This window comes from Chelmon rostratus, chromosome 19 (genome assembly GCF_017976325.1).
Source record: "Chelmon rostratus isolate fCheRos1 chromosome 19, fCheRos1.pri, whole genome shotgun sequence".
Lineage (NCBI taxonomy): Eukaryota > Metazoa > Chordata > Actinopteri > Chaetodontiformes > Chaetodontidae > Chelmon > Chelmon rostratus.
In genome coordinates this window covers 5,963,043-5,977,641 of record NC_055676.1, presented here as the reverse complement: position 1 = coordinate 5,977,641, position 14,599 = coordinate 5,963,043, and the positions used below count along the sequence as shown (strand labels likewise).

Sequence of the window (14,599 nt, the reverse complement as noted above, 5' to 3'; positions counted from 1 at the left end):
AATTATTATTATGGAGACATGAAGTTTTTAACGGTACAGTAAATTTAACAGCCATGTCTGTTTGACCCAGAAAACACTTTGAAATCAGGTACAAACGGTGCCTAAACTATCATCGTATTTGCACCTGACCACAGAGCACATTTATCTCTCTTATCTGTCAATGCATAAACACACAGTTGAGGTAGGGACATGAAGTAAAAACAATTTAAAAAATGTCACAAAAATCACCATACTGATAACAGCAACAAAAAAAAGAAGTAAATAAATAATTGTAATAATGCCACTTAGATGTAGCTGCTAAATTTTGGTGGTTTAGGGGTGGTGCATGTGTGTGATGCATCGAAAAAGATAATAAAAACAAACCTAAAAAAAAGATGAAAAACTACATTTAGAAGGAAGGTTAAGGAATAACCATTTTCAGTCATTTTCAGTTGTTTTGAAACACAATATGTTCTTTCTTTACATCCCAGAGTTACATGTCTCTTTGCATGTTTGCACAGATGTGCATGCATATCTTTGCATACATGCAGGTAGGTGTTAATGTGTGTGTGCTCGCATACACGCGCACACACACACACACACACACACACACACACACACACACACACAATAACTAATTTAGCAAGCGGTTCATGTTGAGGTCCCCTGGACAACACAGTGTACCTTTGTGTGAGAGCCCAGGTATTAAATTCCATTTCTGAAAGCACCTGGATGTGCATGTCAGTCGTAAAGTAACAATATTCAGAGCTTTTTACGTCATTAAAATGCTTCAAGAATGCAACAAATGTCTACTTTTCTTGCACCTGTGAAAGAGGCTAAATGTGAATTGGATTAATGGAGATAAGTCCTGAGTCTGAGCATGCGCACCCATCACAATGTGTGCTATACACCTGACCGCCCAGGTTACAACCATAATGTTGGCGCTGATTGGCCGGAGCCATTCACCTGTACTGTTATTTTACTGCCCCTCCGCTCCTGCCTCTCACCATCCAGGTCCAAAGATCACTGCAGTGTTTGCTCAAGCTGTTAGGCGGGGGATCCCAGCTCTTCCTGCATGAACCTGAAACCCCTACCATAGGCGCCTCTCTCACCAGTACACCCCTTCACCTGTCGTCCACCCTGCGTGTCTTTCATCCAGCTGGAGGCCCCGGTCGAACCCACTTCTCTGTGTGGGACTAGGTTGGTGCCCAGACATCCAAACAGAGCACAGACGAGGGCCTGGATTTGCTTTGTCTGAGGCGGAAGCAAAGGGAGGACTGAAACTTGTAGTCTTTTCCCTCCCTTTGTGTGCTCCTGTGTCTGGGTGTGCAGGACTTAAAGGACGCCAGAAATCCCATTTTTGTTTGAGGTACGTGGCTTATTTTCATTTGCTTTCTGACACTGGTGAAATGATGGATGTGCAGCACATTTTGTGGAAAAAGATCAGGAAGGGGTTCACATTTTAAACTGTATGAAATGTGAGAAACGTGAAATACATAACTAACCAAAGTCCAAGCCTAGTGGCTCGGCCACTTGTAACTTGTTCGATTTCACCGTTGTGTGAGAGCTTATGTTTATTCATTGTCTTGGAATTCTTGCCTGCTTCTGACCAAGTCAAATGTTCATGGTCATATCGTTATCTTAATCATCGTGCTTATGGATTATCTGCTATAGATCTCTCTCTGGTACAAAAGGTTGAGAAAGGAGTGGCTTGACGTCTTTACAGCTCTTCAGCACAGATAGTGGCTATTTCCTGATATTAATAAAAGAGAGTCTCATGCATGCCTGGCATGTTTTCTCTCTTAAATGTCATGTGACCTTCAAGCGTTTATAGCTGTGCACAGAAACAGACCTTCAATTTTCCCATTTATCATTGCAAGAACTAAGCAGGGCCTCGGTTTCAGAGAGCCTGCCTTGTCTGTTTTCTGATCAGTTGAATGAGGACTTGAGTTTTCTTTACAGTTTGGCTGAAACTACGGCTCTAACTTCTTAAATCAGAAAAATAACAGTATGGACACTGTGTTGTTTCTGTGTTTTTCCCATTTGCCATTTATATTTGCCAATCACACCGCTAAATGTTAATGTTGCAAGGGGAACCAAAAAACTCAGTTTCACAGCCTCATCAAAGCTCAAAAATATCTTATTTTTATCCTTTGATCATTTGCATCTCTTCCTCATAACTCTATTCAGCAGATGGTCCCTGTATGCTGCAAATCTCTGCTTTAAAAAAAAAAACAAACATTTCCTCTGCTAGTAACTGGAAATACACATGGATTTTTACTCTGAACCATACATGACCTTGCATAGATAAACTGGTTCCCCTTCACTTTTACCACAGTTTCCCCTTTCGGTTGCTATCTCAGTACAGGCAACAAAGCCATGCTTCACCCCGTAATGAGTATCCATGTGCTCTCTCTCCAGGTGTGAGATATGGAGAAGCTGAGCTAGAGATGGGGTCGGTAACGTCATACTTTGGCCGGTTGTGTGGAAAGGAGGAAAAGGGAGGTGAGATCTGCAAAGACAAGTGTTACTATGTCTTCGCAAGTGTTCTTTTACATACGACATGTACTTGACGATTAGCTGCCACAATGTCTTCATCCCTCTCTCACTCTCAATCTTCTTTTTCCCAGAGGAGGAAAGACACTTGCGAGCTAACGACAGACCTTTCAACCTGACTTATCGCTATGCTGTAAGTATGGAAACAAAAACAGTCTGTGTGTATTCAACAGATAAAATGGGATGGGGAGGGAGACCCTGTTGGAATTTAGTGTCTGACAGGTGTGTGTGCTGCCCTTGCAAACTCTTTCAGTACAAATCATGGTGCATTGTGTCAGAGGATACAGCGCTGCAGCTGTCGTCTGCATTCGTCACATTCATCTGTCTCTTTCCTCTGCTTCAGAACAATGCCATCAAGACCTCCAAATACAACATTTTCACCTTCCTGCCACTTAACCTGTTCGAGCAGTTCCGGAGGCTCGCCAATGCGTACTTCCTCTTCCTCATGATCCTTCAGGTAGACGTTTGCCTTTGTTTACCTCCTCTAGCGCTGTGGCGCATGTAAGCAAGGTCAAGGTCAAATGCATTCATAGAGCGCTGCAAAAGCAAGCCAGGCTTGTGCCAAACAGCCATAACCGAGCAAGAAGATGATCACAGCAAAACGACTATCACAGGACATGAGTACTTGAAATACATGCGTAATGCAGGCATATCACGTCATGTCAGGAATCACTGCAGTGGTTGTCCAGGGTGTAAAAGTGGATCTTAAGAGATCTTTAAAGAAGTCAAGAGACTCTGCTGTTCTGTCTGCAAGACGTTTTCAGCTAGATCATGGGATGGTTAACAGCTCTGGATCTGCAGATCTGAGGGACCAAGCTGTGCTGAATTGGGATGGAAGTCCTGTAATATTGCTCAGGGTGAGACCAAGAATTCCTTAAAGGGACCTTTTAAGGAATTCAAGACCAAACAGGGAGCCAGTGCAAAGATGCAAATACAGCCATAATATGTTCCCTTTTTTTAACGTCTGCATGGAAGCCTCGCCTCTGCCTTCTGAACCACTTGTTAGCAGTGGCTAGAATTCTTAGATGGTATTCAGAGTATTATCAAATATTATTTCAAGGTATTTGTGTAGGGTCCAATGTGATTGGACCCTTTAATATCACCCTGACATTTAGCAAGGGACGTAGGTCCAGTCTGGTCATTGGGTTGGATTTGGAGGTATAGCTTGGAAAATGACATATAATGCAAATAAATGGAAAATAGGAGTGGACCAAAGAGTGAGCCTTGAGGGACACAGGAGACATATGCGGGGATAGCAGATAAACTGTTATCATGTACTGGATACATGAGGGTTTTAAGCTTAAAATAGTGAAAATTTTTGGTGAGTAAGATTATTTTTATTTTTATTATTATTTTTTTTTTTACAAATTTAACAAGTGGGGGTCACAGCTGAAGTTCATGTTTTTGCAGACATTATCCACAAAATATTCAGAGATGGAATTTGATAATTTGATCCAACAGATACAAGGTATTTAAGCATGTTTAAATGTGTGTGTGTGTGTGTGTGTGTTCTATTGACAGCTAATCCCACAAGTCTCCTCTCTCTCCTGGTTCACCACGGCTGTCCCTCTGATCTTGGTGCTGTCTATAACAGCAGTCAAGGACGCCAGCGATGACATAGTAAGCTGAAGTGACAACAACCTGTTGGGACTAAACTGAAACACGGGGTTTTAGATTTAGATTTCTTAGAGGAGAATCCCTCTCACTATTAAGAAAAGAACCAAAGGCAAATATGTAATTGAATCAAAATGTCTAATCTAAACAAACACTGCTTTCTCCTTATGCTGTATCACCTGAGTAGAACAGACACAAAAGTGACAATCAAGTGAATAACCGCATGGTGGACGTCCTCATCGACGGACAGTGAGTCCTTTCAGATCCCGATCTCACATTATATGTTCATAAATACAAAAATACAGCTGGACTAGAGTTCTGGACTTTAACAGGTCATGTTGTGTATGAGTTCTTTGTGCAGCGTTGTGATCTCATGGTCTGTTTCGTGTTTACATTTTCCGGCAGACTGAAGAATGAAAAATGGATGAATGTTCAGGTTGGAGACATCATCAGGCTGGAGAATGACCAGTTTGTCACGGTGGGTTTGGAGATGCTACAGTAAAGATCACACGTGGTTTATTCTCCTAATTGCCAGGGAACGTGTGCTTCAAGGCGTTTTACGGCACGTTGCTGTTCTATTCACTCTGATGCTTTCAGTGATAACAGCACAATCCAAGACAAAGTCCCCACAAGTTTATCTCCTCTTGTCATCTCCTTTCTTTCCAGTTGTCTATACTGTATTCCATGCTTTCATTTTCAGGCCGACCTCCTGTTGCTGTCCAGCAGCGAGCCTCTCAATCTGATCTACGTAGAAACGGCTGAATTAGATGGGTAAGTGTGACGGCTGATGTCTCACACCGTCTTGGATTCCCCTCCAGTGGCGTCCTTCTCATGTCTTCTTTGTCTCCCCCAGTGAAACTAATCTGAAGGTGAAACAGGCCCTGACTGTAACTGGAGAGATGGGAGAGAGCATCGATGCTCTGGCCGCCTTCAACGGTGGGAAGCCGAAAGAAGCATTATCAAAAACAGACACACACATTTTTAGCATTGCAGTCTGGCTTCTTTATTCAGTACCATTTTATTAAAAAATAATACGGCTACTAAAAAGTGCTTACAGTCAGTGCTATAAAATGTAATAGATTCAGTTTATAAAACAACTTGTGACAACAAATGAGAGGCTTTTTGGTTTGACTGAACCACACTCACGACTGACTACATTAGCTAGATGTCCACACTGGAACAAAGCCTTTAACTCCCTCTATCACCCCCCCCCCCCCCCCCCCCCCCCCGGAAACTGTTACCTCGGACGTGCTGCTGACACCGTCCTCTGTCTTCCTCAGGCGAAGTGCGATGTGAGCCTCCGAACAACCGCCTCGACAAGTTCAAAGGAACCCTGACCCTGAACGAACAAGTGTACGCTTTGGACAACGACAAGGTGCTGCTCAGAGGATGCACCCTGAGGAACACGGAGTGGTGCTTCGGTCTGGTCATCTTCGGAGGTAAACTCTCGCCAGCTGCCTGCTGGCAGCACTGTAGCTCTGTTTAATCACTGAGGCACTTTTTGCTCCAACTGCACAGCAGAATGACAATGTGGGCCAAAAACACAGAGACAGTTTAGGGCTAAGTTTGGGGTGCACTGCTGAAGGCTGCAGGGGCCCCACAGAGGGCACTCGTGCTGCACACGAGACCAATTTAAGAGAGAGAAAGTATCTATTTTACTATAAACACGACTGACAAAAGCAAAGTGATACATAACATAGCAGTAGGATATCCATCCATTCATTATCTATACACCGCTGAATCCTTTGCAGGGTCACGGGGGAGCTGGAGCCTATCCCAGCCGTCTCTCGGGCGAAGGCAGGGGACACCCTGGGCAGGGCAGTAGGACATCACATTGAATAATAATAAATTAAATTTACAGGGATAATGGTGTAAGTGAATCATTAGATCCGGTAAGATTTTCTCTAAGTTTGTAATATTTGGCTGCAGAATGCTGCAGAAATTACCTGTGTGGTAAATGAATAACCTGCATTCAGTTAATGTTAGTGTTTGATTAGCTTACTTTGGACTTTTGACTGATAAGAAGAAAGTTATATTAAATCCGAAGGAAAACAAATTATTGAGCCTGAACGAAACCAAGGGAACACAAAGAGAGATATTTTGAGAGCAGCTGGTGTATCACAGAGCTCTGCCATATTTACATTATCATGTAATTCAGATGTCCCCCCCACATCTGTGTTTTGTGCATTGGTGATTGGCTGTGGGATTTTCTTGAACTGAAATTTTATGGGTCTGCAATTTCTCTAGCGCGCATTCGAAGGCCGACATCATGCACACACTTGTTAGGAAGCAACTGACTGAAAATGAGATTGACCTTTTCCAGGTCCCGACACGAAGCTGATGCAGAACAGCGGAAAGACGACTTTCAAACGGACGAGCATCGATCACCTGATGAACGTCCTGGTGTTGTGTGTGAGTTTGACGTCAACGCACAGCCAAATGCACATGAGCTCACCTCAACTTTGGCTGAAAAATGTCCCAATTTAACTCACATTCATTTTGTGAGTCATTTGTTACTGTAGGTACATATAACTACTGGGAGGGGATTTAGTGTTGTTCATTTTCCTACTTGTTCCTTTTGCAAGTCAATAAAAGTCACTGATTACTTCATGCCCCTTGACTTCACTCATACATTACCTTCATAAAAGACATTTATTTTTAAACATTTGACAACATATCGAGATGTGTGTTGTCTTCGATCCATCAGATTTTTGGTTTCCTGGCGACCATGTGCACCGCTCTGGCCATCGGCAATGCAATCTGGGAGGTAAAGGAGGGCTCGGTGTTCACAGCCTTCCTCCCTCGTGAACCGGGGATCGACGCTGGTCTCTCGGCCTTCCTCTCCTTCTGGTCCTACATCATCGTCCTCAACACGGTGGTGCCCATTTCTCTCTACGTCAGGTACGCTCTGGCGAAGAAAGATCATGAAATCAGAAATTGTATTTATGCGTCCCTGAAGGCCTCATGCTTGCCCCTCTCTGTGCTGATGTCAGTGTGGAGATCATCCGTCTGGGGAACAGCTTCTACATAGACTGGGACAGGAAGATGTATTACCCCAAGAATGACACTCCCGCCCAGGCGAGGACCACCACGCTCAACGAGGAGCTGGGCCAGATCAAATACATCTTCAGCGACAAGACCGGCACCCTGACGCAGAACATCATGACTTTCAACAAGTGCTCCATCAATCAGAAAGCTTACGGTGAGCAGCTCTGCTTTTATATAAATGGCAAAGTAGGATAGAGACACCTGAATGAGCTGAATGACTGATTTTCTCTGTTGTTTAGGGGAGCTGTTTGACTTTGCTGGGCAAAGGGTGGAAATAACAGAGGTGAGAGGAGAATACCGACACACGCTTGTATGTTTTTGTGTGTTTTTCTTCCTTTTTCTTGAGTGTGTATCACTTTAATTTCTGTGTTTTTCCTCTATGCTTCTTTTTCTCTGCAGAAGACAGAGAGAGTGGACTTCTCCTGGAACCAGCTGGCGGATCCAAAGTTCATCTTTCATGATCACAGTCTGCTGGAGACGGTGAAAGAGGGAAACCTGGAGGCCCAGGCCTTCTTCCGGCTGCTCGCTCTGTGCCACACCGTCATGCCCGAGGAAAAGAAAGCGGGTGAGTGTCCTCTAATGGATATTTTTATTACTGCAGAGGTTTAAAAACAGAAGAATTACCGCCAGATTAGAAAACATCTGCCTGTTGTGTCCTCCAGTGCTAGTCTTAGCTTTTTTTCTCCCTCTCTCGTCATCTTTATCTCCTGCCAGGGGAGCTCTTCTATCAGGCTCAGTCTCCGGATGAGGGCGCTCTGGTGACCGCGGCCAGAAACTTCGGGTTTGTGTTCCGCTCACGCACACCAGAGACCATCACGGTCATGGAGATGGGCCAACAAGTCGTCTATGAACTTCTGGCTGTTCTGGACTTCAATAATGTGCGCAAGAGAATGTCAGTCATAGGTGAGAGAAAGCAATGGTGCAATATTTGTAGAAATTACAGTACACGGTGAGATAGTTACTCTTAAAAAAAAAAAAACCTGATGGTGTGTTCAAGGACACTCAGATCACTGATATTTCTGTCATGCTGCATGTCATAAAAATGATTCAAGCCATAAGTTTGACATAGCAGTCCTCACTCAGCTACTTCCACCTTGATTTCCAGTGCGTAGCCCCGAAGGCAAGCTGACTCTTTACTGCAAAGGAGCGGACACCATCATCTTTGAAAGACTCCACCCATCCTGTAACAAACTGACGGAAGTTACCACCACACACCTCAATGTGAGTGATGAGGTTGGATTTTTTTGCATGCCAACATGACACGAACGCACTTTCAGAATTTGTCAGGGTTTTGCTTTTGAGCTGCTCTGATTTGTTCAACTGAAATAGGAGTATGCAGGCGATGGCCTCCGCACGCTGGCTCTGGCCTACAAGGACCTGGATGAGGGGTATATGGAGGGGTGGAAACAGCGCCACCATGAGGCCAGCACCGCCATGGATGGACGAGAGGAGAGACTTGATGAACTTTATGAAGAGATAGAGAAAGACCTGCTGGTTTGTCCACCTGCTAAATGCTAATTATAGCAATTAACTCATGGTCGGTAGTTTAGGTGCTTGCTTTTTTTGAGAATAATATCCTGTTTATCCATCTCCATAATATGTTTATGTTTAATACTGATGAGACAAGAGATGATGAAACACTCATAAGCATGGTTTTCAACATTCTTCAAATAATTCTTGAAAATATTGTTGGAAAAATTTGGAAATGCTTTTTCTTTGTCACAGAATGATACCTTTTCACATTACCTGTCTGCACTCTGTGGTTTTTAGCTGTTGGGAGCGACAGCTGTGGAGGACAAGCTGCAGGACGGCGTGCCACAGACCATAGAGCAACTGGCTAAAGCTGACATCAAAATCTGGGTGCTGACCGGGGATAAACAGGGTTAGTGTCATATATTCCCGTTCAAATCCCACATTTCATTTGCCATGTTTGACAGGTGAATTGCATCACGTTAATTCTAAATGTTGATGTTTTGAAACAGAGACGGCGGAGAATATTGGCTACTCCTGCAACATGCTGAGAGAGGAGATGAAAGACATTTTCATTGTGGCAGCCAATACAGCTGAAGGAGTCAGAGAGGAGCTACAGTAAGTCAGCAAGAAAGAGACAGACACAAAGTAGGGACGCTCTGTAAACCATAAATAAATCAGATTGTATCATTTACTAATCATTTTTGAAAAAACACTCAACTGGAAACAGTGCAAGGACCATACATTTAATGTTTGACCTCATCAGCTTCATTGATTTTTGTAAATATCTGCTTATTCTGAATTTGATGCAGCAACATGTGTCAAACAAGTTGGGACAGGAGCAACAAAAGTTGTGGAACGCTCTAAAAACACCTGTTTGGATCATTCCACAGGTGAACAGCCTGATTGGTAACAGGTGATAGTATCATGATTGGGTATAAAAGGAGCATCCTGGAAAGGCTCAGTGGTTCACAAGCGAGGTTCAGCACTTTGTGATCACATGATTGCATGAAGAATATTACTAAATGGGCACTGTACCATCTCTTTGGGGACAGTGAATTCACTTTTTTTTTAATGTAATACTCAGGCATCAAGTTGGCTAGTTAATGTACACAACACAAAGAACATTCATGTTTATCAACTCAGTCATTCACTCATAGATGAGGAGACAAAAAGCAACACAATTTGCACAGACAGAGTGTAACAGTTCTGGGTAACATAAAGACTCAGCAACATTAACAAAGAAAAATCTACATCCGCAAATAGTAGGAACTGCTGGAAGGTGATGAGCACACAGAGATGAACAAAGTCAGTCCGGCAGAGTTGTTGCAAAAACAAGGAAGTGCATAAACAGGGTAAACTGGCAAAGTCAGGGGCAGGTGAGTAATGAGACACAGGTGTAGACGATCAAGGAGGCAGTGAACATACAAGGACGGGAGCTGGTTGTATTTAAGTAAAACAGGATATACAGAATGCACAGATTAGCAGGATGTTACAGAGTCTCTAGTTTCAGTGAAAGGTCTCTACATTACCGACACTCCTTCGAAAGGACCTTTTAGAAGGCCGTTGAAGGCGACATAATGTTTACTGTCAAACACCCATGAAGAAGAGGAGTGGTTGATAAAAGTTTATCATTACACTCAATAAACTGTTATTGGCCTGTTTATCCTTAAGCCCTGCTGGCATAATGTTTTAATTGTTGGCAAGCCTTTTATCAGACGATAAGCTTATGTTACATCATTTTCTTTATTCCAGTCTTTATATATATATATATATTTTTAAATAAACTTTCTAAAAGAATTCAGAGCTTTTTTTTTAACCTGCCCGGCCTTCATGTCTTCCTGTTTTCAGGAATGCAAGAAGGAAAATGTGTCCGGGATCTGCGGACGTGCCGTCGGTGAAGAAGGCCCGCGCAGGCCTGTTCTGGCTTAAGAAGACTGAGACTGTGCAGGACGAGAAGGTGGATGGAGACTATGGCCTAGTTATAAATGGACACAGTCTGGTAAGAAGGCTTTTTTAGGCACATTGTGACCTCCTTTGTCTCCACATGTCCTCAATCTAGAAAAGGTCCTGCTGGATGTCCCCTGGATGGGGCAACATTGTATAATTAAAACATACACATTGGTTTTTTACAGTAGTATTTGTAGACTTAATATATTTAAAACTACCTTTAGTTAAACAAGAATGAATTATTCACAATTCTTAACTGACTGTATTGATGACAGTGTGGAGAGTGCTCTCATTTTGGTGTCTGGTTAAAACCTTTAAGAGCTGCATTGGGGGGTCTTGACTCGTGACCTCAATACGGTCAGCAATCCCTTCTTCCCTTTCATCTTCAGGCGTTTGCACTGGAGAAGAACTTGGAGCTGGAGCTGCTGAGGACGGCGTGTATGTGTCAGACGGTGATTTGCTGCAGGGTCACCCCTCTGCAGAAGGCCATGGTGGTTCAGCTGGTCAAGAAATACAAGCAGGCCGTCACCCTCGCCATTGGGGATGGGGCCAACGATGTCAGCATGATCAAGGGTGAGCTCGTTTGAGATTTGTGTTCGAACAAAACAGCTGGAAAGCAGTCACTGTTCCTCATTGCGTGATTTCTGTACCGTCCTTCAGCTGCTCATATCGGCGTCGGCATCAGCGGTCAGGAGGGCATGCAGGCAGTCCTCTCCAGCGACTACTCCTTCGCCCAGTTCCGTTACCTGCAGCGCCTCCTGCTGGTGCACGGTCGCTGGTCATACCTACGCATGTGCAAGTTCCTACGATATTTCTTTTACAAGAACTTCACCTTCACCTTTGTGCATTTCTGGTATGCCTTCTTCTGCGGCTTCTCTGCACAGGTGAGGGGCATGTACTGGGATTATGTGGCATCATTTGGTGGGTTATACACAATGTGAAAAAAATAAGGAATCTAGCAAGAATAGTGCACATACTGACTTGTTCTTACTTATGTTGTGCTATGATATCAAATTAGGTTGTCCCTTGATTCACATGCACATAAAAAATACAGTATGTGCACATATGCAGAGCACAGAAGCATACAGTAACTATTGCATTGTTCAAGGGATGCTCAATATACTGTAACATGAAAAGCATAATATAATATAAAGCATGTGGTATTGCAAAAATGTCCATAGAGTTGACGCAACACCTCTTATGGACACAGTTCCAACAAAAACTGAATATTGGAGTCTTCATAAAACCCCACAACTCAAAGATATGTCCTATAGGCTCAAATGAAAGTCGAAAATGGGTCTTATACAGACACTTCTCCAGCCACATAACAGAAACTTGAAAGGGAAATACAAATGAACAAAACTGTCTTTGCTGTTCCTGTTCACAGACTGTGTATGACGAGTGGTTCATCACCTTGTACAACCTGGTGTACACAGCTCTTCCCGTTCTTGGCATGAGCCTCTTTGACCAGGTAAACTAGGAAAATTAGTCACTAGTCTGAAACAGCTCAGAAACTCAAACTCAACTTAATTGTGGTTTGTTTGTGCAGGATGTGAATGACCGCTGGAGTTTCCAGTACCCTCAGCTCTACGCTCCAGGCCAGCTGAACCTCTACTTCAGTAAGAAAGCCTTCGTGCGCTGCATGTTGCACAGCTGCTACAGCTCCCTCGTCCTCTTCTTCATCCCGTGGGCCGCCATGCACGACACGGTCCGAGATGACGGGAAGGACATCGCCGACTATCAGTCATTTGCTTTACTGGCACAGACCTGTCTGCTGGTTGTGGTGTACGTACAGGTGAGGAAAACAGTTCCTGTCGCCAGAAGCATCACAGTGCAGTAGAGCTGCAGGGTGTATGTGATGAAGTGCCTTGATTTTTTAAGGCATTTCATACACTGAAATAGCTAAAAACAGTTCTCATTTGGGTATTTTATCTATGAAACAAACTGCCAGATGCTACACATGCTACTGCAACAAAATGTCATGCAATCTGATGGATCTTATTCACAACAATATGACATGTTTCAGCTGTGTCTGGACACCCACTACTGGACAGCAGTGAACCAGTTTTTCGTATGGGGCAGTCTGGCCGCTTACTTTGCCATCTCGTTCACCATGTACAGCAACGGCATGTTTCTCATCTTCACCTCCTCGTTCCCCTTCATCGGTGAGTAGATTCAGCTCCTGCCTGGAGCTCGCCCACGTCTTCAAATATTAGGCTTCTGAAGGCTAACAAACATGTTTATGAATAGATTTATTTGACTGACAATAATAAAAAATAAGTGAGAATTGATTTGCCAGTAATCCTGCTGCACCCTGAGTCTTCATTTACAAATTTCAGTCCTTTTTTTGTGGTTTGTGGATTGAATGTTAACCCTTTTAGGTGAATGCAGAGTAACTTACAAGCCACATAAAATACTGTGGGGTTGCATGATAATAAACCGTCTTCCTATCTGATTCCGACTGCTGGTCTGATGCTTTTGGGACTCCAGGTACCGCCAGGAACTCTCTGAACCAGCCTAACGTGTGGCTGACCATCTTCCTGACCTCCCTCCTCTGTATTCTGCCTGTGGTGGCTTTCCGCTTCATTCTCATTCAGCTTCGGCCCACCATCAACGACAAGGTGAGAGGACACATGGTCCCGACATGAAAACCCCGCCCTCTCTTTAATGCACCCTGTTTTTAAAGTTTGGCTTTATAATGTTATCATTCAAACTCAGAAGGATGACTGTCATAGGTTGATCAGATGTCTCGAGAGGTTTTATTGGCTCTGTTTTATAAAGATCACAGAAGCTAAAATATATTTGAATTGTCATCTTTAAACATGACTATCATGAGAGTTTTACTTTGTTTTAATACACAAAATACTGAAGGGAGTTATTAGATATTTGGGCTAAGACAACAATTTAACTATATATTTTATATATATTATATACTATTTTTAACAGTTAGCAGCATGGTAGAGTTAGCATGCAGCAAACATTCAATGACTAGCAACAAGACACCTGAAATTCAACTCACAAAAGAAAAATGTTTTTTTAGTATTCGCAGTCACTTGAGTTAGTAAAAATAACATTAATTCTTGCTAACAAACAGTGGTAAAAGATGTGTGATTAGCGTTAGCAAGCCAGCTATCTAGCATGGTAGCTAACGGTAAAAGGATTTCCAGTTAAAAGAAAAAAGATTTGTAAACATACTGGGCCTTTTAGTCTTTTTTTTAACATTTTAGATATAGAGTCTTTTAATTCTAAGGTCACAGTATACAAGCCAGGAGTGTTTGTGTGGTGTGAAATGCTACAATCTGTCATTCTAAAAATATCTGCACCATGTGAGTGTAGCCCTAAACTGTCCTGCATGAGCAAATGTATCCATATCAAGTAGACCACATTAAGGACCTGTCCCTCCGTCCCCCCGCTAGGTGAGACATAAGGTGCGGAAGGAGGCTCTGCCAGCCCCTGCTCCTCGCCGCCCACCTCCCAGGCGCATCAGCACCCGTCGGTCTGGCTACGCCTTCTCACACTCCCAGGGCTACGGTGATCTGGTGATGTCTCGGAAGTTCCTGCAGAGGCCCCTGAAGAGTCGACCGGCCCTGAACATCCGTAAAGAGTCTGCCTTAGCTCCGAATCAGCCGCAGCACTACCGCACCATCACAGAGGAGCAGGAGGGGCCGCAAAGCCCTTAAACAGGAAGCGTGTTCAGTTTGTGTTCTGGAGCCGAGCTCACACTCATGAGAGGACGCACAGGGTAAAGTTCACTCCCTGGATTGTTTCCAGGTCGAACCTCTACACTTAAAACTGAGTCTGACTTTAACTCAAGGGTTTTTCTAATGGATGAATGTTGATGTCACTGTGAAAATGTGCAGCACAAACAAACTGAAAGGGCTGCGCTGGTGCTTTTGCATGTTTTACCTTAAGAAGTACAGCTCTCGTATTCTGGAGTCTGCATTACTGCCGACCATTTTCTAAAGCATACCAGAAGCTTTTA

The 14,599-nt window shown here is 43.5% G+C and overlaps 1 protein-coding gene across 1 annotated transcript; it reads left to right on the top strand.

The window, feature by feature from the left end:
* The first annotated feature begins 524 nt into the window (after positions 1 to 524).
* Positions 525 to 14,297, top strand: atp8b5b (ATPase phospholipid transporting 8B5b). The gene is made up of 29 exons (XM_041960662.1): positions 525 to 530; positions 994 to 1,093; positions 2,401 to 2,484; positions 2,610 to 2,668; positions 2,879 to 2,992; positions 4,057 to 4,155; positions 4,337 to 4,398; positions 4,555 to 4,627; positions 4,850 to 4,920; positions 5,003 to 5,085; positions 5,430 to 5,588; positions 6,473 to 6,561; positions 6,857 to 7,050; positions 7,143 to 7,351; positions 7,437 to 7,480; positions 7,597 to 7,762; positions 7,912 to 8,100; positions 8,303 to 8,418; positions 8,527 to 8,691; positions 8,968 to 9,079; positions 9,180 to 9,285; positions 10,519 to 10,669; positions 11,007 to 11,190; positions 11,278 to 11,501; positions 12,005 to 12,088; positions 12,167 to 12,412; positions 12,644 to 12,782; positions 13,108 to 13,238; positions 14,034 to 14,297. The coding sequence occupies exons 1-29, from the start codon at positions 525 to 527 to the stop codon at positions 14,295 to 14,297; spliced, it is 3,723 nt and encodes a 1,240-aa protein (XP_041816596.1).
* The last annotated feature ends 302 nt before the right edge of the window (positions 14,298 to 14,599 follow it).

Excerpts from the sequence above, each read along its gene's own strand:
- atp8b5b (XM_041960662.1), top strand. Across the intron at positions 8,101-8,302 it reads CAAGAGAATGTCAGTCATAG|TGCGTAGCCCCGAAGGCAAG; the intron begins GTGAGAGAAAGC and ends CTTGATTTCCAG. Across the intron at positions 9,286-10,518 it reads GGAGTCAGAGAGGAGCTACA|GAATGCAAGAAGGAAAATGT; the intron begins GTAAGTCAGCAA and ends TCCTGTTTTCAG.